Raw genomic sequence first — 23,290 nt, 5'->3', positions numbered from 1 at the left:
CCCATCCTGTAACCTTAGGGTGATGGGTGGGTAGTTAATAAATGGTAAAAAAAACCTGTAACATGCCAATTTTTTGATTTAGAGTTTGGTGATAACAAAATACATAGGAACTACAGAAGAGTGCTTTATATTTCGAGATCCAAAATTCCAGAGCTTTCATTTTTAACTTTGCATGGTAATGTTTTTCTGATCAGACACACTCAAAGCCATTTTCCTTCTTAGAGTTGTCTTTGGCAGTTGGTGATAGGAATAGAAATCTGAGCCAGTTGCCATAGGAACACTGGAGTATAGCAGGCAATATTAATACAGTATTGCTATTTGGATATACTATTACTCCTTTTTTGTGCACAGAAAAGATTCACACCTGCTGTAAAAAGCATTTTAAATATGGCATTATATAGTCTTGTGAAAATTTAAGTTTGTGAGGTTGTCTTGTGTTATGTAAGATTGATTAAATCTGAAACTGAGTTTTTATTTATTGGTGGGCTGGGAGGAATTGTCGAGCAATTTTTTCATGTAGTCATTTTGTTGGTTGGTGGGATTTTATGAATGGGCACATTAATGAGTTGCACATTAATGAGTTGCACATTAAGTGTGCACATTAATGAGTTGATTGCTTCCATAATCTATGGGAAGTTGCTGCCATTGTGCTGTTTTGACTATATCTTCCTTCTAAGAAACTGATAACTTTAGATCCTTCCTCAGGGATGAGATGGTGAGGTGGAAGTGGAGTAGGTACCGGTAGTTGAATGAAGAGAGATTTGCTCTGTACTCAACTGTGATTTGCCTAAAGTTGTGGCATCAGTGAGAAAGAAGGGTGTTTCACACTAGTCTGTTCCAGGTCTATATAAGGAAGAACAGGCATAGGCAAACTTGGCCCTCCAGTTGTTTTGGGACTTCAACTCCCATCATCCCTAGCTAACAGTACCAGTGGTCAGGGATGATGGGAATTGTAGTCTCAAAACATCTGGAGGGCTGAGTTTGCCCTATGCCTGAGGAAGAACTTCTCCCCAAAAGAGTCTTCAACTATAGTTTGCCCCAAACTAGGAATGGAGTGAAGGCATCATTGGTAACGTAGGTGGCATTAGTCAAAGGCTGCTTGTCATCTTGGTTTTGTGTGACATCTGAAACTTAACTGAAGATTCCTTCTGTGCTTTCTACCCTCTGTCCAGTTTTAAGAAGGAACCAGGTTGTGAATTTATTAAAAGGATACAGTTGCAATTGAAATCATTCAACCCCCATTGCAAATCAGGTTTGAGTTGCAGTATAAAATTGAGGAAACCACTTAAAGCATCCTTTGGGTTGACCTATTTCAATTGCTTTTGTTTGATTTGCTCATTGCAAACAGCTGAAAGTCTGTAAATTTTTATAATAAACCTGATTTGTAGTGGGGGTTGAATAATTTCGATTGCAACTGTATACTAACATAGATTGTCTTTAATCCATTGTCATAATTGAAGAATAAGATTTTGATACTCTAATTCAATTGCAATGTGTTTATATTCTAACATGCTCCTCAAGTCCTCATCAGGTCTGTCAGGCAAAATTATACAAAATAGTCTTAGCACCTCTCAACAAGTTTTGTTAGTGTTGCTTAATTGCTTTTTAAGGAGATCCTTGTTTTGAACATTATCTAAGAAAGCAAGTTTGACTTGGCTTTATCTTTTCATTACAAAACTTAACTGAAACTTACTGTATAAACAATATAGGAAATCTAACATGTTTTGCATATGGGGTACAGTAGGTCTATTTGAAAACATGACTTGCTGTAGATTTCTTCTCATACAAATATTTGAATGAGTTAATAAAGAATTCTGTATTTGAAACATTGCACAGAAATATTGAGTTAACAAAAGTATTGAGGTTTTTTTTTTTGCTGCTGTCTTAAATATTTGGCTTATTTGATTTTCGTTTTGCTGTATGAATCTCTTAATTTGCTAGCTTGGTATTTTAAAAATATGTGAAGGAAATCTATGCATTAGATCCTCTTTTAGATTTAAAAATCTGCTATGCTGATTTCAAAATACAGTGGTGCCTCGCTTAACGAATGCCCTGCTTAACGAAATTTCCGCTTAATGAATGGATTTTTCGAGCGGAGGTTGCCTCGCTAGACGAATTCGTTTTACGAAAAATTCGTCTAGCGAATCGCGGTTTCCCATAGGAATGCATTGAAATTCAATTAATGCGTTCCTATGGGCAAAAAAAATAGTAAAAAAAATTCAGTGCATTCCTATGGGATTCGCTAGACGAATTTTTCGTTATAAGAAAAGCCCCGTGGAACGAATTAAATTCATCTAGCGAGGCACCACTGTATTGTCAATGCCTTGTTCCTTTTCAACATACTCCTCAAACTTTGTAAAAATGAAGATGGAACTCATTTTCAAAGGCCCATTTGTAGCCTACTCTGGTGTTTGTAATGGACTTTTCTTGTACTTGTACTACATTTTGCAATATTCCTTAGCATCGTCAGGGCCATTGTTTGTAGCCAATATGCAGTATAATAGTGGTGCTCACAGCCAGGTTATGTTACATATATGCTAGTTTTTGCTCTTTCTCATCCTGGCAGCATGTTTCCAAATGCTGACTCTATTGGATTTAAAATGACTTACTTCTGAGTAGCCATGGTTAGGATTGCACTGTTAAATGGCAAGAAAGGAAATATAAAGTGCTCAAAGGGTAATTTTGGCAAGAGTATTATTTACTGAATGTACTATTTTGCATTTGCAGGCCAGAGCCTCAACAGAAAGTTCCCTCTGCACCCCCACCTCCCCCACCACCGCCACCTCCTCCACCACCTTTGCCAGAGCCAGCCCCTCCAGAGCCAGAGGAGGAGATTCTGGGATCTGATGATGAAGAGCAAGAAGACCCTGCAGATTATTGCAAAGGTTAGTGTGTGTGAGCAAACTTCACAGCCTGAAGAGTTTGTTATTTTTTCTGTCAACTCTTGTCTTTGCTGAGGTTGGTCCAGCTCTGGGGATGTCTCCCATTCATCCAATTCACAAAGGCAGGAATTTCCAGCACTTGTCAGCTAAGAATACTGGTACATTCATGAGATGCTCTGGAAGAGTAACCTCTGCTTTTTCTATTCCTTTTGCTTCAAGAGCATTCACTTGTCATATGAAACATCACATTATTTTCAGTACAGAGCTAAATCGCACAACAGCTCTTTATGACCTTCGGAGTGCCAGATTTAAAGAGACACTTTCAGGTTGCCAATGTTGTTGTTTCCAAACGACAATCTGGTTCTTTGTAGGAGCATAAATTCTACACATAAAGTAAGATACTAATGTGAAAAATGACTCTTTAGAACAGATAGCCAGAAATTAACATGGTGGGTAGTGTAAATAGAATGCCAGCACTTGAAGAAAACGCAGTGATCTAAAGCAGTGTTTCCCAACCTTGTGCCTCCAGCTGTTTTGGGACTACAATTCCCATCATTCCTGACCACTGGTCTTGCTAGCTAGGGATGATGGGAGTTGTAGTCTGGAGGCACAATTTTGGGAAACACTGATCTAAAGAATGCCCCAGTGCAGATGTAAAAATAAAATTGAGATTGGAAACTGTGCCACAGGATTATGCACTCCTTACCACTCTGTGTCCCCCCCCCCGTATGTGAATTCTTTAGCTTCCCCATTACCTGGGTTTAGCATTGTTTAATAAGCTCTTCACCAGCCTGGATTAAAATGAAGCCAGGGAACCCAAAAACTTGTATTAAGAGCTTTGAAGCATGGGCTTCTCAAACAAGTTTAGGACTATTTGTGGAATCAATTTCACTTGGATTGGCAATGGCAGCACATATTGGCAATCTAGGGAGTCTCGGGAATTTGTATATAAGGCATGGGGAGGGGGGCATCCAAGCCAATATGGAGTGCTGCTGCTTGTCTGTACATCTGCAAGGTTTGGTGTTATGTGCTGCAGCAAAGCATATATAGTGAAGCAGTCGGTGTAAGACGTCAGTTGTGTCACATGTAATGCTAGGCCAAACCAAGAACAAACCTGATTCATGGTTAAGGAGAGAAAGCTTAATTATGATATGGGATTCAGATGACATTAAGGGCTTACCCACACTTTGTCCTGCTGCTTTCCCCAGGAAAGCCTGTGGTTTACCACTGAATTGAAACAAGCAGCAACCAGGTTTTCCATGGATTGCTGTTTGTTCCAGTTTAGCACCAAAGAGCAGGTTTTCCGGGGGGGGGGAGCAGCGGGGTACAGGCAAACCCGCTCCGACCTGTGCCTAGAAAGCACGGGACAAGTGTGGATGAGCCCTTAGCCAAACTTTGCTGTGCCATGCTGAGATAAAAGGTCTGGGGGGTAGTAAAGTGGCCGCAAGCTGTTCTCCAGGAACCATCTTGTTTGTGTGGCCCTGGTAAGCCATAGTTTGGATTAGTTTACTTTAAATGTGATCCAGGCCACTGTGATCTGTGGCCAATGTGTTACAACTGGGGTTCTGAAGTGTTTTTTCTTGGAGGTAGCTGCATCTAGCTCAAGAGTGGGGAACTAGATCCACCCATATGTTTATCATAGTGGTATTAGGTGAAGTGTTTTCCTTTGCAAACTGGCTTGCTAAATGTTCCTCTACCCACATGGCTTGGTTTAAAACTATGTTGGCAAAAGAAGCAGGATTTGCAGCCACTGCCAATTGGCTGTGGCTTCACACCCCGCTTTTGGCAGAGATCAGCTTCAGTTGGGAGCTCCTGAGTGGAACTCATCCCAGCAGAGTTTTCGTCTTCTGCTAAATTTAAAAGCCAAATACAGTTTCTGTTTGCCAAGGAACAATGGGGAGCATACTTTAAGGTTCTTGATTGTTCCTTTATAGCCACATCTTTAATCTGCTCCACACCCAATATCATAAATGATGTCTGGTGTGGGGCAGCTGGACCCTTTGCTGCGTCTAATCAGGCCTTCAGGCCAGAGGTTCCCCACCCCTGATCTAGGTCCTTGAAATCCTTGTACTTTTTCATATTCTGTTCTTTTTCACAGTACCAGGCACTCTAAATCCTTAGTATGTAACAGTGTTCAATTTAGGCATTGTGCCAAATGTTGGTTTGAAGCTCCAAGCATACATTGTTCTTTGTCTCAGTTCTGTCCTACCAGAGTCCCTGGATGTGATCAGAAAGCATTCTTCCTTACTTTGCCTGACTGCTGGCAAAGTGGTGACATGTGTACTACCGTGTTATCATTGACCAGTCTACTCATGAGAGCAGACTAATTGTCTCCTGAAACACTTAGGGCAGCTGTCAGCGTGTTACTATTTTTTTGGCATTGGTCTCTGGAAAGTTTCTGCCTCTCTACCTTAATTTCTTTCAAAGTCCCCTACAATTGTCACCTCAGCATTTTGTCCAAAAACGTCACTTTCTTTCCAGTACTGCCTCTCACCATCCAGATAGTTTTAAGTTTTTCATGTGTGCTAAAACTTAGTCTGGTTTTGTTCTAATAGTATAACCAAATCAGTAATTTTTGGTATAACTGTAAAAACTACAGTACACTGAAAATTTATTATTCCAAAAATGAAACCTTCATCTGGTTGTAAATATTAAGATTATACCAGCAAGAATGAGTCTTTCTGTAAAAAAAAAAGATTTAAGTCAAGTCTTACTGACTAGTGATTTGAATCAAGTCTTACTGACTAGTGATTAAAATTATGATTAAAATTGTGATTTAAATCGATTTGATTTAAATCGATTTGATTTAAATTGTGATTTAAATCGATTTGATTTGATTTAAATCGAATCCATCCTGTTGCAGAGTAATTTTTTGGATTCCTAATCTTGGTTTCTGGCTCTGAATTAGTGTCTTCTTGTGAGGACTCACCTAAGCATCAGCTTGCACAGGAGATGGGTTCTGTGCAACATGTGAAGCTGGTTGTGTTGAAGCATGGAGCAGTGCTGGAGTTGTGGGGGCAAAAAGTTTATGGATGGCAGCAAATGGCTCTGAAGTATGAATATGGCTCTCTGGTAAAGGGCCTGCGTGCAGAAAATCCCAATTCCCGGCATTTAAAAGGAGTTTAGGTAGCAGGTTTTTTAAATACTCTGCCCTCTCTCACCACTGTCTCACCACAGTTGCTAACTCAGAATCCTAAAGTGCCAGTATGCAACCTTTGAACTTGTGCTCAGTTGAGGGTTGGATATAAAAGTGGAATGAAACTCAAAAACACAGTGGTTCACAGCTTTGTTCATCATTAAAAGGCTTGAGCAGAATGGATTTAGGATTCCATAATTATGCATGTACCTTTTCTCAGTCTACATGTGTTAGTAGCAAACATGTTGGCATTGTGGCCACATAGTTTTGGGCCTCTTTTTATTTTAATTTCTTTCTTGTGTAGTGGAAACCTTTTTGCAGTGTCTGCTATGCAGGAAACAGTCAGTAAAAGCCAGGGCTATAGCAAGATTAGACTATTGAAGATGAGTTGTGTGTCGAGGTGGTGGTGCTTTATGCTTTTGTTTTACATGTACTTATCATTGATGTGTTTGCATTGCAACTGCCTGTGGAGGCGAGTGATGGCCCTAACTGTGGCTTTTGAATTTGGATGTCATGTCAAACCATAGCTTGCAAGCATGGTGTAGAATCATGGTTTTTAATTCTGGCTTGTCAGCTAATAGTAAACCATTGTATGTTTACTCAGACAAAGTGCCAAGTTATAGCTAAGCTTCGCCAAACTATTGTTTGGTGAATTGAGCTGCTGAAGCTCAGCTTTAGACATCTGAAGTAGTTTAAGGGCTCACCCACACTTTGCTTGTCCTGGTCCTAGAAAGCACAGGGCCGAGAGGTTTTCTGTTGCCCTGGATTACCTGCTCTTTACTGTTCACTTGGAGCAGATGTCAGTCTGCAGAAAACCTGATTGTCAATTGCTCCAATTCCGTGGCAAAGAGCAGGTTTTCCCAGGGGAGAGGTGTGGGACAAGCAGAGTGGTGGATGAGCCCAACGTCAGAAGCAGAAATTCCTTTCAAGAAACATTGGCTTGAATTATACGTGATTCATTGTTGATGTAATTTAATAAAAGTGTGATCTCTTGTGAAACTTAGTACTGAACTTTGGATACAATATGTTCTGTGCTCAAGATGAGGTTGTGCAGCAGAAAATCATCTTGATAATTAGGTTGTACAGCAGGGAGGGCCAATTGAGAGTCTGCTGGCCCACTCCAGTTCCTGGTGCTCTGCCAAATTTTTACTACAGAGGGGTGTGGGGAGGGTGGTGGTGGTGGAACTGGCTGTAGCTTGACTAGCAAGGAAAAGGTTCTATAAAGATATATATTGAGAGATTCCATACATTAATATTATAAACCTTGTGAGTGTAATATGTCAATCAGAATTCCTGTATGTAATGCAATGCTTGGGAGCATGTGATTCAAAGTTGGGAAGCCCAATGCTCTTGGGTGCCAGATGGTGCCAGATTTTTTATGACGCCTGCACATAATAAATTTCTGAACCACTGTTTGGAGAAGAGAGTGCCCCCTGATAAAACTGGTCATCCCTGTTGTAGGGGGAGAAAATCAGGTTTAAATGCAGCTTTAAACTGGAACCCTGGTCTGAACACAATACTCTTAGTTGAAACTGAGTTCACAGTCCTATTAATTTCCTGGTTCCAGCAGGATTTTCTTCTTTTTGACGTCTTTCTATAGAAGCAAATATAGATCGAACTAAACAAGCAACTTCCTGACATATCTGATATATTTTTTTAAGTTGAAGAACAAGATTGACAGTGCAATCATATACATGTTTACTTGAAATCAAGTTCAGTGAGACTTGCCCATTTGGATGGTATTCAGCTAAGTTTTACTGAAATTAGACCTATTGAAATGAATGGACCTGACTTAGTCATGTTTATTAATTGTAGTGGGCTTACTAATGGGCCAATTAATTGCCATATTGGGCACCACATCTTGTAAGTATGTTTAGGATTACAGCCTAAAGCTACTTGGAAGTGCTAAGACAGTGTTGTATAGGTAATCAAATTAATGCTAATTTTGCCCCCCCATCCCCCACTCTTTTTTTGAAAGGTGGCTATCATCCAGTGAAAATTGGAGATCTTTTCAATGGTCGGTATCATGTTATCAGGAAATTAGGATGGGGACACTTCTCTACAGTCTGGCTATGCTGGGATATGCAGTAAGAAACAACAACTTCCCTCCTTTGCATGTTAGCTCTCTAAAGCAGGGGTAGCCAACCTGGTGCTCTCCAGATGTTTTAGACTACAGTTTGCACCAGCAATAACAAGTGTGGCTACTGCTCAAGGATGACAGGAATCATAGAACCATAGAATTGTAGAGTTGGAAGGGACCACAAAGGACATGTAGTCCAACCCCTTGCAATCCAGGGAACTTTTGCCCAATGTGCGGCTCGAACCCACAACCCTGAGATTAAGAGTCTAATGTTTTACCATTTGAGTTATCCCATCTAGAGAACACCAGGTTGGCTGCCCCTGTTCTAATACATGTAGATGGTGGCTTTGATTTATTTTGAATAAAGTTTCTAGTCTATCTCCTATAAGTACCATTGTATAGGTATATTAATACTGTCTTTGCTTTGAGTCAAATGTGTCTTTAATAACCCTTAAGAGACATTGATCTCTAACTGTTTGAAAGATAATAATTGAGAAAAAGGTTAAATATATCATTCACTTACCTGTATATTATTGAAATTTGCCACAAATTGTTTTGAACTTGTATTTATTCTCCAGTAGGACATTGGATGTCTGTCTTAAATAGGGAAAAAAGTATCGGCTCTGATAGTTTGTTTACTTACTGTTTTAAAGGGGGAAAAGGTTTGTTGCAATGAAAGTTGTGAAAAGTGCTCAACATTATACAGAGACAGCCTTGGATGAAATAAAGTTACTTAAATGTGTAAGTATTATGATAACACTCCCAAGCTTAGTGATTGAGTGTAAATGAACTTGGTTTTGTTTGTATGTGTGTGCGCTTATTTTTGTGATTCTGTAAAACAAACATAGTAAAATTGTAACTACAATGTAATTTTTTAAACTGCAGTATCTTTAAAAAAACTTTACAGTTGTTTTTCCCCCCAAACGTAGTTTTAATTTAAGTGACTTGTTTCATCTTCTTTTTTTAGGTTCGTGAAAGTGACCCTAGTGATCCAAATAAAGACATGGTTGTACAATTAATCGATGACTTCAAAATTTCTGGCATGAATGGCATACGTATCTTTTTTCCCCTTGCTGATTGCCCAGTGTCTTGATTTTAAAAGACAGGAAACCCTTTATGCTTTTTCAAGTAAAACACTAGGCTAGGAGGTAATTTTTTAAGACACTGGGTTGGCTCCAGACATAATATTCTGCAAATGGAAGGGCTTATTCCATTCACACAGGGAATTCTTATTCAACACAGACTTCAAACTGTAGGGAATGGGTATCTTCAATTATTTTTTATTCCAGTGAGAAGTAGGAATTGGCAAAAACCTCACCCTGCCTCATTCCTCCGGCGCTAATGGAACTTGGCTGAGTGCAGGTCTGGATCCAACCCAGAAATATTATTATTAGTACATAACAGTAAACAAAATACTGAAAATATTATATAGATATGTCTTGAAAACAATGTATATTTGAGAGGTGCTTCATGTTTGTTTATAAAACTGTAAGCTTTTTCTTTATGGGGTTTTTTTCTCCAAAAAATAATAATGAGGGAGTGCCTAGTCTTTCTGTTGCTTTTATAAGAAGTCATCTGTATATTTTTGTTGGTTTGGATTTTAAAAAACATATTTCAGGTTATTATCTGAACATAAGTTCAAACTCTAGTCTAGGATATTTTGCTTCTTCTGACAATGTTGACGCTGTGAAATTCATATTAAATAAATTTTCCTTCTGCTCTGTAAAAATGGCCAACACATTATTTTAATAAATAAAAAAGTTGACTACAACCCAAAGATCTTCTGGGCTTCTCTATTTGCTGTTGCAGTTCCATGTTAAAATTAGCTATAAAAGAGTAGGCCCATTGAAATTAATGGTCAGGTATCTGTGACCTGCTTAATTTTAGTGGCTCTACTCTGAGAATGAGTTAGCAGGCTTACATTGATTTGGTTTTTCTGTTTGGTTTTTCTGTTGCCTACCATGCTCTGAAAAAGAGGTAGGGAAGATGAGCTTGATCCCAAAATAGGCTCTGTCAAAATGGGATATGCTGATTATCTGATTCAGCTGGTTGATGTATGCATAGCCCACCCATCTATGGATTGGTGAGACCATAGGAGATGCCCCAATTGCTACCGACTCTGGGGTTGCGTTATTGGCCGAGGGAGCCGGCGTACAGCTTCCAGGTCATGTGGCCAGCATGACAAAGCCGCTTCTGGCGAACCGGAGCAGCACACGGAAACGCTGTTTACCTTCCCTATTTATCTACTTGCACTTTGATGTGCTTTCGAACTGCTAGGTTGTCAGGAGCTGGGACCGAGCAACGGGAGCTCACCCCGTTGTGGGGATTCGAACCGCTGACCTTCTGATCGGCAAGCCCTAGGCTCAGTGGTTTAACCCACAGCGCCACCCGCGTCCCCCGTAAGGATGGTTAGAAAGTCATTAAACTACTTACAATTTATCCTTAATTGACTTCAGATGTCTGTATGGTTTTTGAAGTACTTGGACATCACCTTTTAAAATGGATAATTAAGTCCAACTACCAAGGCCTTCCTATCCGTTGTGTGAAAAGTATAATTCGACAGGTAAGATGTTTAATTCAACAAAGCTACAAATGTGCTAATACTTCAGTGCTGCTTGCAGAATTGATAACTACCCAGCTAGGTTGATAGGACTATATTTTTTTCAAAATCTCTCTAAATCTGCTTTTGCATGTGATGCCTTCAATTACCTGCTTGATTAAATTGTTTAAGTCTGCACAATTTAAGTAGCAATTGCTTTAAAATATATCCTATGTGCATTTCATCTCATCATTTAACAGCACATAAGGTGAAGGTACCCCTGACCATTAAGTCCAGTCGTGGACAACTCTGGGGTTGCGGCGCTCATCTCACTCTATAGGCCAAGGGAGCTGGCGTTTGTCCACAGACAGCTTCCAGGTCATGTGGCCAGCATGACTAAGCCGCTTCTGGTGAACCAGAGCAGTGCACGGAAACACTGTTTACCTTCCCGCCAGAGCAGTACCTATTTATCTACTTGCACTTTGACGTGCTTATCTAACAAAGGGGCATAGCTAGCAAGACCAGTGGTCAGGGATGATGGGAACTGAAGTTCTGTGAACTAGATTCGTCAGTTCTCTTCCCAAGTATGTATGTATTTTAAAGTGATGCCCGAATGTAGTCTTTTGAGTTCTTGTGACTCAATGAATGGAAGAGGCTTTCATTGTAATGAAATGATTCTTTCTTTTATTGGTTTGCAACCAGGTACTGCAGGGTTTAGATTACCTTCACAGCAAGTGCAAGATCATCCATACAGACATCAAGCCTGAGAACATCTTGATGTGTGTGGATGACACCTATGTGCGTCGAATGGCTGTGGAAGCAACGGAGTGGCAGAAAGCAGGGGCTCCTCCTCCTTCTGGCTCTGCAGGTACGGCCGTACATTTAAACCCTCAGTAAGTAAAAACAGATCGCATACTTGCCGCAGCAACATTTAATTAGTTTTAGTTAATGGGAATAGTAAATTTAAACATGGTTAATTTGAATGTTTTAAGTATGTTATTAGCATATGAATAATGTATAAGAAGTGTTCATTTTAACGTGGTAAAACAATCCGAGTGCTGCAATTCTTCATATACTTCTGCACTTTTGGTAGGCAGAAAAACCTTAATTACAAGCTTTATTTATACTGGTTTCCTGCTGTTAATGCAACATTCATATGAGCTAACGTGATCTGGAACATTTCCCCAGTTTAAAGTTTTAAACTGTGTTTTAGGTGTGCACTCTTATATAGTGAAGCATTTTTAAATACATTGCCCTCTGTATCCCACTTCCTCACACATGAAGGGGATTTCTTTTATGTGCAGGGAGCGAAATGGCCACATGCAAATGAGACACCAAATCAGTCCCTTAGATTTCATTGCCTTTGAGCTGTGAAACTGGGTTCAGTCCTGTCTGAAATGCATGAAGTTTTAATTAAATAAGCTGAACAAGCTGTACTGGTTTTCTTACTATTTCGTGTATTATTCAGGACAACAAACAGTTATACTTAAAAAATAAGAAGCAATTTGTCAATGCCACCTTGCAATGGCTATCTCATACTGTTCTCCGTATTAGCTCATCACACTTAATACATTATAAATATAATGTATCACATGGAGCTGGTAGTCTCAGAAAAGGCATGCATTCTATAACATCTAAGTGTAATGTCAGGGTGTGTGCAGCCCTTTAATGTCTACTTACTATACTTATTTAAGGGACCCAGGTGGCGCTGTGGTTAAACCACTGAGCCTAGAGCTTGCCGGTCAGAAGGTCGGCGGTTCGAATCCCTGTGACGGGGTGAGCTCCCGTTGCTTGGTCCCAGCTCCTGCCAACCTAGCAGTTCGAAAGCACGTCAAAATGCAAGTAGATAAATAGGAACCGCTACAGCGGGAAGGTAAACGGCGTTTCCATGTGCTGCTCTGGTTTGCCAGAAGCGGCTTTGTCATGCTGGCCACATGACCTGGAAGCTATACGCCGGCTCCCTCGGCCAATAATGCGAGATGAGCGCGCAACCCCAGAGTCGGTCACGACTGGACCTAATGGTCAGGGGTCCCTTTACCTTACTATACTCATTTACTAAATTGAAGCCCCCAAAATTTAGCTTTGACTGGTTTGTAAGTGGAATGTTTTAATAATACAGTGGTACCTCGGGTTACGTATCCCTCTGGATATGTAATCTTTGGGTTGCAAACGCAACAAACCCGGGAGTGTATACTTCCGGGTTTCGCCGCATGTGCAGATGCGATCTGCACGGAGCACGTATGCACAAAAGGGTGCCTCCATTTACGGACTTTTTGGGATACGGCTGGGCCTCCGGAATGGATCCCGTCCGTAACTGGAGGTACCACTGTGTATTGTTTCCATGTTTCTTTTAAGCAGTCTTTGGTAGTATTAGAATCTTGAAATGTTTTTGTAGTCTGTATCAGTAAAATAGATGAACTAGGAACAGGATTACTTACAAGCAAATAATTTAACATTGAAAGGTAGGAAAATATTAATATTTCAATATTTTTCATCTTTTGTTAGTTTATGATGAATAACTTTCTTAGGGCTTAAAACCTAAAACCCATTCACTGGCCCTAACAAGATTCATATAAATTGTCTCATATAAATTGTGCAGATTCTTCTTCTTCTTCTTCTTCTTCTTCTTCTTCTTCTTCTTCTTCTTCTTCTTCTTCTTCTTCTTCTTCTTCTTCTTCTCTAGACACTTTAGGTTGGATAAAGATGATCTAAGGTAGTACCTGACCATCAGCCTCTCATTAGAAGATGTTTCACAGAATGTACACATATCACTTTATAAATTTGACTCTTAAGTATTTTGTTTCTTTCCTTTTTTGTTTTATTTTCTTTTTTAGTGAGTACTGCCCCACAGCAAAAACCCGTAAGTAGTCTTGTGTTATTCTTATTGAGTATTCAGGGTTCCTGTTGAAAGTTAAAATTGTTAGCATTTTAAATTTCATCCATGATCCTTATTTGACTACAGTTTTGGTTTATAAGTAGGATCTTTTGTCTAAATTATAATCTTGCATTACCTTTTCCTCCTGCATAGCTGGGAGGAGGAGTTCTGAAGCGTTCTTGTTTGCTTCTGCTTGACCATGTGGGTTGCCATTCCATCCAAACTGACAAACTAAGGAAGACTTTAATTATGGTTAGTTTAAATGAAACCATATGAAAGTTGAAATGAAGTTCAAACCATGGTTTCTAAACCTCACTTGTTTAAGCTATAATATAACCATAGTTTTTTAAAATGATAAAATACAAAAGTACAGTAGTAACCTGCCTCATTTCATTTAGTGGGGGCACTTTAGCAAGGGGGCCCTGAAGGTGAACTTTAGGGACTGGGCAGGGAGGAAGCAATCCTTCAGATGGTCAGGCCCCTAAGCAGTTATTTAGCAATCTTTATACGTGGTTTACATGCTATAAACTTTTCATTGGGGGTTTAGAGGATAATCCTAGCACATTGAATTGCGCCCAACAGCTAACTTGTCTAGTGCAGATGGCAATATGTTCCATTTGTAGCCTAAAAGATAGGTATGCTGTGCTTGCAGTGGTTTATAGAGTGAGAAATTAATGGGTCCTCTCTATTCAGCTTGTATATCTTATGTCAGCAAAGTAATTATAGCTTGAGGCCACTTTATCCTCTGAATTGCCTCTTGAGTTTCAATTTTATAGAAAGTCAGTTGTGCCATACTATGCATTAGTGGTCTCAGTTCACAGATGCTAGACTTTTATAGGGTAACCTAACCTTCACATGGGATGCGGGTGGCACTGTGGGTTAAACCACAGGGCCTAAGACTTGCTGATCAGAAGGTCGGTGGTTCGAATCCCTGCGACGGGGTGAGCTTCCATTGCTCGGTCCCAGCTCCTGCCCACCTAGCAGTTCGAAAGCACGTCAAAGTACTGTAGATAAATAGGTACCACTACAGCGGGAAGGTAAACGGTGTTTCCGTGTGCTGCTCTGGTTCGCCAGAAGCGGCTTTGTCATGCTGGCCACATGACCAGGAAGCTGTATGCCGGCTTCCTCGGCCAATAACGTGAGATGAGCGCCGCAACCCCAGAGTCAGTCACGACTACACCTAATGGTCAGGGGTCCCTTTAACCTTCACATGGGGTGGCTGTAAGGATCAGTAAATGGTAATTAGTTATGTTAAATTTCTTAGATTGGAAAAATATCTAAAAACAAAAAGAAGAAATTGAAAAAAAAGCAAAAGAGACAGGCTGAGCTACTAGAAAAGCGCTTGCAGGAAATAGAGGAACTGGAGCGAGAAGCCGAAAGGAAAAAAAAAGAAGAAAATGTAACATCTACTGTATCGTCCAATGAACAAGAGGATGAATACCACCCAGAAGTCAAGCTAAAAACTGTTGAGTTAGAGGAGGTAGCAGATGAAGAACTTGGGAATGAGGATGGTAAGTGTTGGGTCTTCTTAAATTTTGGTATGAATTAGATGCAGTGTGTCCAGAGATGCTGTTGCAACGATCCTCTGAGCACCATCTCTTTTGTAGGCTGCTGTTATAAAGGAATCGGTCAGAACCAAAGAACCATGAAACTCATTCCATGAGCTGCAAAAGGCTTTGCATGTCTTTTCTGCAAAGAGCAGACCCCCAATTCCATGCTGCAAGTAGAGGGTGCTTTTTATATGGAGGGTGTAAGGAACATGGAAATCAATAAGTGCCATTACTATTATGGTGCGCCACTGGCTTAGTGCACTGAGTTTTGTTCAGAGTGTTGCCAAAATAAAATGCTGAAGAGAGATCTTTGTTGGAGAGGGCTAGTGTAGAAGTAACCAGCCATTGATATAAAAAAGTTTTCCCCAAGGTAATAGCACCCCTCCAGGCAAAAGCTATACAAGACTATCTGGTTTACCTATCTATATATATAAAAATGTAAAGGGTCCATGTTTGTGACTTTCCAGTTTTCTCAGAACTCACTTGACCGATTGCGTTCAAATTTAGACACAATGGCCCAAACGAATATGAGAGTGACAACATACTATTTGCGTAGACAGATGTCACACCTGACTCACGTAAAACCCCCTAAACCCCGTGTTCCAGAACTCACAACTCAGCCTAAAGTGCATGCTGGGAAAAAGAACTCGGAAGCTGCATCTCTGAGGGCGGGGCCTAATCATGATGTCTCCCCTAGACATGCTATACCTGCCAAAACCGCCATAACGGCCAATAGCTCTCATAGACACCCCGAACCCCACCTCTGCTTTACCCACCCCACGAGCCAACCCACCCCCCTTTCCGCCCCCAAAACTGGATTCCACCGCCAATAAAACAACGCCTGCCGCCGACACAGGCCGGACCCACGACACAACGCACCCGAACCAGCTGCCGACCCCGCCACAAACCTCACCTCTCCACCGCTTCGAAAACCATGCAAGGCAGTCCAGGCCCCACAGCCGGAGGGGGGTGGGGGAACTCACAGGGATCAGCTGAGGGGTGGGGGGAGGAGGGGGGAGTGCAGGGAGTGGGGTGGGACCGATCACAGGGATGTGCCGGGGAATGGGGTCAGGAGGGAACGTGATACCTCATGGGTTGGGACAGGATGGGGACACTCGACCGGGGGATGGGGGGGGGAGGAGGGGACATAATATCTCAAACAAAATGACAGGGGGACTCTGAAACTGAGGACACTCTCAAGGGGGATTCTGAGTCTCCATTTAACACACTGAGCCACAGCAACATGTGGCAGGGCCAGCTGGTATAAGCATACATTTATGCAGTCCTTTACTTTGCCTTTGCTAACTCAGATGAAATGGTATTGTTACAGAACGTGTACTGAAACTCAAAATTCAAATGATACTTCATAATACTTTTCCCACTTGGTTTTAAGAGGTCATAATTTTCTGAGAGAAAGTGTAATCTAGTCTTTATATATTTTAATCCCTAAGGTGAAACGGAAGATCAGGATGAAAAGGAAGATACAGAAAAAGAAAACACAGAGAAAGACGATGATGTTGAACAAGAACTTGTCAACTCAGAATCGACAGATCCCACTTGGATAGAATCCCCCAAAACAAATGGCCACGTTACAAATGGTCCTTTCTTACTGGAAGAACAGATTGAAGATGAAGATGATGAAGAGGAGGAATGCCCAAATACTGAGCAATATAATCTTGATGAGCCAAATGCAAAAAATGATTACAGCTACAGTAGCTCCTATGAACAATTTAATGGTGAATTGCCAAATGGACGTCATAAAATTTCTGAGTCGCAGTTTTCTGAATTCTCGGCTTCCGTATTCTCTGGAGCTTTAGATTCTGTAGCTTGTGGTTCAGCTGTTTCTGAAGAATCAGCTGTAACTGAAAGAGACGGAAGTACTCCATCTCATGATAGGAGCAGGACGGTTTCAGCATCCAGTACTGGAGACTTGCCAAAAAGTAAGTGTTTTGGTTTAAGAAATTTGTGACGATTTATCTAAAGCATACCTATTTTTAATTTTTGCATTGCTGTACTTGGCAGATATTTATTCACTGTAAAATGAGAGGGAGAGAGTAGAAAACATGTGATCTTGAAAATATTTCTCTCTGTGTGCATATTGTTGAACTTTGCATTACATAACTGTTCTTTTGCCATTTTTAGAAGTGAGTTGCTCTCTTATTAGCACAGCACTGCTTGTTAAGCCTGGGAGCCACAAAACCATTGGTTTCCTATGCACCTGGGCTGCCTTTTGGGCTTGTATTTCTTGAACAACCTACCAAGTCATGTGGCAAATAATGGAGGGGGCATCCAGAAGCAGTGACATGATGTGAAAATAGTAAACAAGTAAACAAATCTCACTGGGCTTTTCCAAGCTCTTGGGCATGCCTAAAGTAGCTCTTTTTTTTGGATCCCATCTTAGCATTTGAGAATATGTCAGACAATAAGCTTTGCTTGTGCTGGTCTCCCATGATGTTATTGATTTTGCTGCTTTGCAGGCTCTTCCAAGGCAAGGTTTTGTTGTTTTGAGATTCCACTCTTCTACCACTGGAAAAATATGTCATCTGTAATTCTGGTTCGCAGCTATTTTAAGACAAGAATATGCATTTTAGGCTGGTTTTTTTTCTCGTTGTGGTTTATTTCTGTCCTAATGTCCTGACAAGTTTCGCCTGTGTTAGGTATTGGAACCATGCTAAAGAAACTATTTTTAAAAAATAAAATAAAAAAATGGAGGCAGTAAAGCAAGCATTGCTGAGAAACAGAAGTGGTCAGATTTGGACGTTGGAACCCTTAGTGCTAATTGGAGACATACAGTTATCTATGAACCTTGATTTCCAAAAAGAGATCCCATTCAAAAAATATCTGATATGCTGATTACCAGACAATCCTGGCAGAAGGCTAAGAATCTTTGAGTGAAATATCAAGCTGTGCAGCACAAGACACTCCAGGAATTTCCAGAAGGCTTGGCTTGTGATTTGCACGTGGTTGCTTTTTGGGGGATAGGAGGAAATAATTTTTTGTGTCCCTCCACTCCTACAGAGAATTCAGAGCCACGATTCCAGTCCCAAAACTTGAAAAAGAGTTCTGGACACAGGGAAGTCCATATACTTAATTTGCAACCTCAGTGCTTGACGGTTATAGTCTTCCTAGCAAAGAGAATCCTTAGCTGCACCTTGATGCCTCATGCTGGATGGATAATGTCCCCACTTTTTAAATACTCACTTCCAGTCTACAATTACAAAATAAAAGGATCCAAAGTAGTGAAAACATCGTAAGAAACGTATACAGTTTTTCCAGTGATTTAAAAAGGCAGCCAGTGTGCCTAACTCTTCCATTGATCCCTACATATATCTAGTACTCGGGACAAGGATGTACATTTGTCTGCTAATGTCCCTATAATTGACCCTGACACAGATAAATGAGCAACATAGTCCTGGATAATCAAGCCAGCCTATTCCCAAGCACTGACTCAAATCTGCACTCCAGCAGGAAATCTAGGTAAGATCTTCTTTTTCAACAATTTCAGCTCCTGTTTGGTAGTAGTATACTTTTTGAAGGCTAGAGTATTTGACTGGGAAGGGGATTTCATTGGGGAAGTGGAGATGTTGCTAAAAACGATTGCTTGGAAAGCCATTTAACTATTTCCCCCTCAAAGTTTGAATAAATGTAATGAGTACCACTCTGAATAAGAGACAATACAGTAGAACTGTTTTCTGTGGCTAGAGCTGGGATGAATTTACCTTTGAGCTCTGTTACATGCAGGAGCACTCTTGAATGTGTGCTATGCTTTGTTCAAAAATAATTGGGCTGGAAAAGGATGGTGGGGGGAGAAGAATGCTTTAAAAATGTCTCAATAACTATCTTCATTACATCTAACACATGCCGTTTTCCGTTTTCCTTCCCCTCCTACATGGCTCAACAGGTTGTTCAAAGGATATTAGCTGTATGTAAGAAAGAGGAGCCTGGGCTGGCATGAGAACTGCAGTGGGCTAGCTAGGAATTGACAGAAGTCCTCTACCATGAAATAAACAAGTTTCACTAGCAACCCAAGAAGGAGTTTTGAGAACCGTTGGTCAAACAAAGGAAGATAATATAAGTAGAAGAAGACTTGGAACATAGATAGCCAAAATGAATGAAGCAGCAGCAGCATAGTTTATCTCAATTTTAAAGACCTGGGGACTTGGTTTACATTCCACCAATCTTTCTTGGATCAGATGATACAGGTCTGTGGCAAAGTATCTCCCAGCACTTTACAGCATTAATTTTGGAGATGTGAGGAATGGATAGCCCTAATGAGAACACTAGTCACTCCATGTCTTCATATTCTTGTACAGCTGAACCTCTTCGTGGGATTGAAACTGCTCTGGTAGCCCAGATCATAGTGTTGCACCACTGCTTCATAATCGGCATCCCCGAAAAAGGGATTAAGGATACTTGGTGAAATACAAGAAGCCGGAAGAAACGGGTGGCACGGTCTTCAACAGTCGTGCATTTCATTCATTCAAAACACTGGAATAATTATAAACTCCAGCCTTGTAAGCCACCTAATGGAGGGCGTATCATCAAGTACATTTGTACTGCAACTTCATATTTATGTGTTTGCGAATGTGAGCTTAGCAGATATCCTGAATTACTAAGGTGTTATTTAAATCAATGGTTGAAATTTGCAAAAAGTGCATAATATGTGGTCTTTGTTTGGACTTTATAGAACCTGATGGTAAAAGGGAAGCTACTCAGAATCTTGTCTTGAACATGAAACTTGTTTTTATTCAAGTGACTGACACTTTAAAGAATGATGAGATAGCCAGTAATGCAGTATGTAATGGCTTAGGTTTAGAGTGCTGTCATCATCTTCATGCATTCTCAGCCAGGAGACAGAGATAGAGATGGGTTCTTTAGAACCCATTCTATCAACCCTGGTATGGAAGTGAGAGCCGCCTGTAGAACATGGAAAAATGTAGAAAACCCCAGGAGATAGCAATAGAGACCAGTTCATGCAGTTTCTAACTGGAGTCCTATAACATATAAAAATGTGGTTTTAAAAGTGCTCGAATATTTTAACTTGCAGTACAGCTGCATGCAATTCAATGGAGCACAAAGCTTCTGCAGGCAGGTTAGATACTGAAGTTGGACTGGGAACTGTAGATTATTATTTGTTGTTACTTCAGAGATGTTTTGTACGGGAGATTTTGGGCTGCAAGGTCAAATTAGCTTCAACTCCATCTCTAACCTTCAGTATTAACAGTGGAATAGATTGTTGAAAGCTACTCTTTCACCCACAACACTTGCCCCAATTTGTAATATGGAGACATCTGTAAATCTGATCCACTGGTAATTTTAGGATTATTTTTACGGTTTGTTTTTTAATCAGGGAAATAATATTCAAGTTCATATCTTTTGATATTAAACTTGTGTTCTTAATTACTATAAACACTTGGGCCAGAATAGGGCCCTACCAGTGCACAAAATTTTGGTACAGCTCTGGTGATAAGCCTATGATAAGCACACTATCTGTTGTTGATAATGGGGTAAAGGATTGTGTTTGCATTTGTTAGGCAATTTTCAGAGTGTGTGATTTCACCAAATTTTGAGGATATCTCATGAGGTGGGGGGGGGGGAGAGAGGGGAGAGAAAGAATTTGCCCTATCAAGCATCTAACCCAGCCTTTCTCAACCTTGGGTCCCTAGATGTTGCTGGATTAGAACTCCCACCATTCCTAGCCAGCATAGCAGTGGTCAGGGATGATGGGAGTTGTACTTCCAGAAATATGGGGACCTGAGGTTGATAAAGGCAGCTCTAACCGCTTATGGTCAAGATAATAGAACAGGAGATTGGGACTGGGAGATGCACCAAGGAGTTTAAAACTCCCTTCCTTTTCCAGGATTCAAGAAGGGCATAAAAGAGAAAGCATAGCTCCCCCCCCCCAGTTGTCCAGAAACCCATTCACCCCTCTATATAGTAGTAAATGCATTCAGATTTAGGACTGGCAGCCTGGTAGGATCAGCTCTGCTGTATGAATAGCTTTGTATGAATAGCTGATAACTGGGGAGGTTTTAGAGCTTGTTTGGATTTTGTCTTAACAAGCTTTGCTTGAAAGGTGTACATGGGTGTTGACAGTAGCTGAAAGCTTGTGAATAATGATTACACACATGTGGGTGTGGAATGTAGTCGGGTTTTGCAGCCACTGATAATAATTGTCAATGAGCAAACAGATTCTGAAAATAGATATTGTCATATTGATGAATTTCAGAATTATGAGAATTAGAATAATCAGGGAATAATCAGGGAACAGTTGATCTAGTCTTAGGTGATAGAAGAATCCCACTCAGAAGTAGTTGCTCAGCAAGGATAAGACAGATCAACATTGTAAGTTTAGAAATTTAAAACTCGGAAGTTTTGTTCAGGGACCAGGGATCACCATGCCAGGGATCACCAGATTCTCCTTGGCTAAGATGATCAGAAACTAAAGTTCTCTTTCTGTAAGCTCCATCCAGCTATTACATTACTGTCCTTTCTCCTTAAGAGTTTTGCCCCATTTGCTCAAGAATGTTACTGAGAGGAGGGTAAGGGCCTGACAGAGGTCCTATGCATCTTGTGGGTTACCAGTTGATTATCCTAAACTGAGATGGCAAAGAGAGAGGAAAAACAAAGAAACCCTTCTCGCTCTATTCTTCTTTATATATTGCCTTAGTTTGCACACATTGAAGTTATTAAACAGTTGCTTGGTTCTAGATGTGAACTGATCAGTATCTTAACTATGTTTTGCTTACTGCCAACAAACTATGATCTGAAGCCATTGTTTGCTGTTGGCTTACAAACATTGGTTTGTTTGAACTGTGGCTTGGTGATATGTGTGAACTTTACTTAACCATGGTTTGTTTGGCCATCCTAACCAAGCTAGAGATGCATGAGGCAAGAGCAGCTTGAAAATGAATCAAACTTTGAAGAAGCAAGCCATAGTCTGCTTGATTGTCTAACGGACAACTTGTGATTAACTGCTGGTTTGCTGAACAAACTGTGACTTAGCATTACATGTGACCCAGACTAATGTCTACTATACTGAATGACAGCAGCTTTCCAGCATTTCAGATATAACAAGTATTTGCCAGTCTTACCTGGAGATGCCAGAGATTGAACCTGGGACCTTTTGCATGGAAATTACGTGCTCTACCACTGAGCCACCAATGGATTCAGTATTACCTTCTCTCTTCAGGATTCCTAAAATATCAGGAGTTGCAAAAATGTTTTTTTTCTGTTTGAGGGTGTCTTTACATTCCATGGATACTTTAGAAACTTTTAACTTAACTTTTGTCCTTGCATTTAAAGCTGACAAGTTACAGAGCAAGATGAACATGTCATATCTTGTACAGGATATTGCTTGCCCATAAATCTATTCATAAATCAATTCATACTCTGTGCTTTGCTGCAGCAGACTTTCAGGATACTAGTGTGCTATATCTGTGACTAACACCTGATTTTTGCTTAATAAATTTTCCCTTGAATGCTGTGTGTTGGTTTACTTTGTAAGGGGGATAGGACAGTGTGAAATACTAAGCAATATAAGTGTCGACAAAAGAGGATATTCTAGGCAAGTTTTCATTCTGCCAAATGATATACGTTACTAGCCATTTTGAAAATGTCTTTACTGTAATATTATAATGTATAACAAGTTACCACTCTGAGTAAGTATGGGATGTAAACGGTGAAATTCTCCTTTGTACAGGCATAAGTGAAATTTTAGATATTAGCTGAAGATATTGATGGCAAGTGGGATAGAGCTTCATGGCGATTTCCCACTTAATAGCATAAATTGCCACTTCAGCTGTACCTGAAGAGGTCCAGTAGAATCACATTAAGGTGGAAACTGAATTGCATGCCATTGATACTAACTCTTGCTACTTCATTGCTTGTAATAGCAAAAACCCGTGCCGCCGACTTACTGGTGAATCCGCTGGATCCAAGAAATGCAGATAAAATTAGAGTTAAAATTGCTGACCTGGGCAACGCTTGCTGGGTGGTAAGTATAACTTATTTTGTGTGTCTTAAGACCAGGGGTCAGCAACCTTTTTCAGCCGTGGGCCGGTCCACCGTCCCTCAGACCACGTGGTGGGCCGGACTATACTTTGGGGGGAAAATGAACGAGTTCCAATGCCCCACAAATAACCCAGAGATGCATTTTTTTAAAAAAGGGACACATTCTACTCATGTAAAAACACGCTGATTCCCGGACCGTCCATGGGCCGGATTGA

The 23,290-nt window shown here is 40.5% G+C and overlaps 1 protein-coding gene across 5 annotated transcripts in view; it reads left to right on the top strand.

The window, feature by feature from the left end:
- The window catches only part of SRPK2 (SRSF protein kinase 2), a 93,939-nt gene that overhangs the window by 59,306 nt on the left and 11,343 nt on the right, over nucleotides 1–23,290 (top strand). For all 5 annotated transcript variants that reach the window (XM_035126841.2, XM_060279544.1, XM_060279542.1 and 2 more), the window contains exons 3-12: nucleotides 2,728–2,885; nucleotides 7,997–8,105; nucleotides 8,752–8,839; nucleotides 9,066–9,153; nucleotides 10,555–10,661; nucleotides 11,340–11,505; nucleotides 13,472–13,497; nucleotides 14,777–15,023; nucleotides 16,514–17,002; nucleotides 22,958–23,058. In XM_035126841.2, the coding sequence (XP_034982732.2) occupies nucleotides 2,728–2,885; nucleotides 7,997–8,105; nucleotides 8,752–8,839; nucleotides 9,066–9,153; nucleotides 10,555–10,661; nucleotides 11,340–11,505; nucleotides 13,472–13,497; nucleotides 14,777–15,023; nucleotides 16,514–17,002; nucleotides 22,958–23,058 (1,579 nt within the window). The remainder of the gene's footprint in view (nucleotides 1–2,727; nucleotides 2,886–7,996; nucleotides 8,106–8,751; nucleotides 8,840–9,065; nucleotides 9,154–10,554; nucleotides 10,662–11,339; nucleotides 11,506–13,471; nucleotides 13,498–14,776; nucleotides 15,024–16,513; nucleotides 17,003–22,957; nucleotides 23,059–23,290) is intronic.

This window comes from Zootoca vivipara, chromosome 10 (genome assembly GCF_963506605.1).
Source record: "Zootoca vivipara chromosome 10, rZooViv1.1, whole genome shotgun sequence".
NCBI lineage: Eukaryota > Metazoa > Chordata > Lepidosauria > Squamata > Lacertidae > Zootoca > Zootoca vivipara.
The sequence above is the reverse complement of the archived record's forward strand: the minus strand, read 5'-3'. Positions and strand labels throughout refer to the sequence as shown.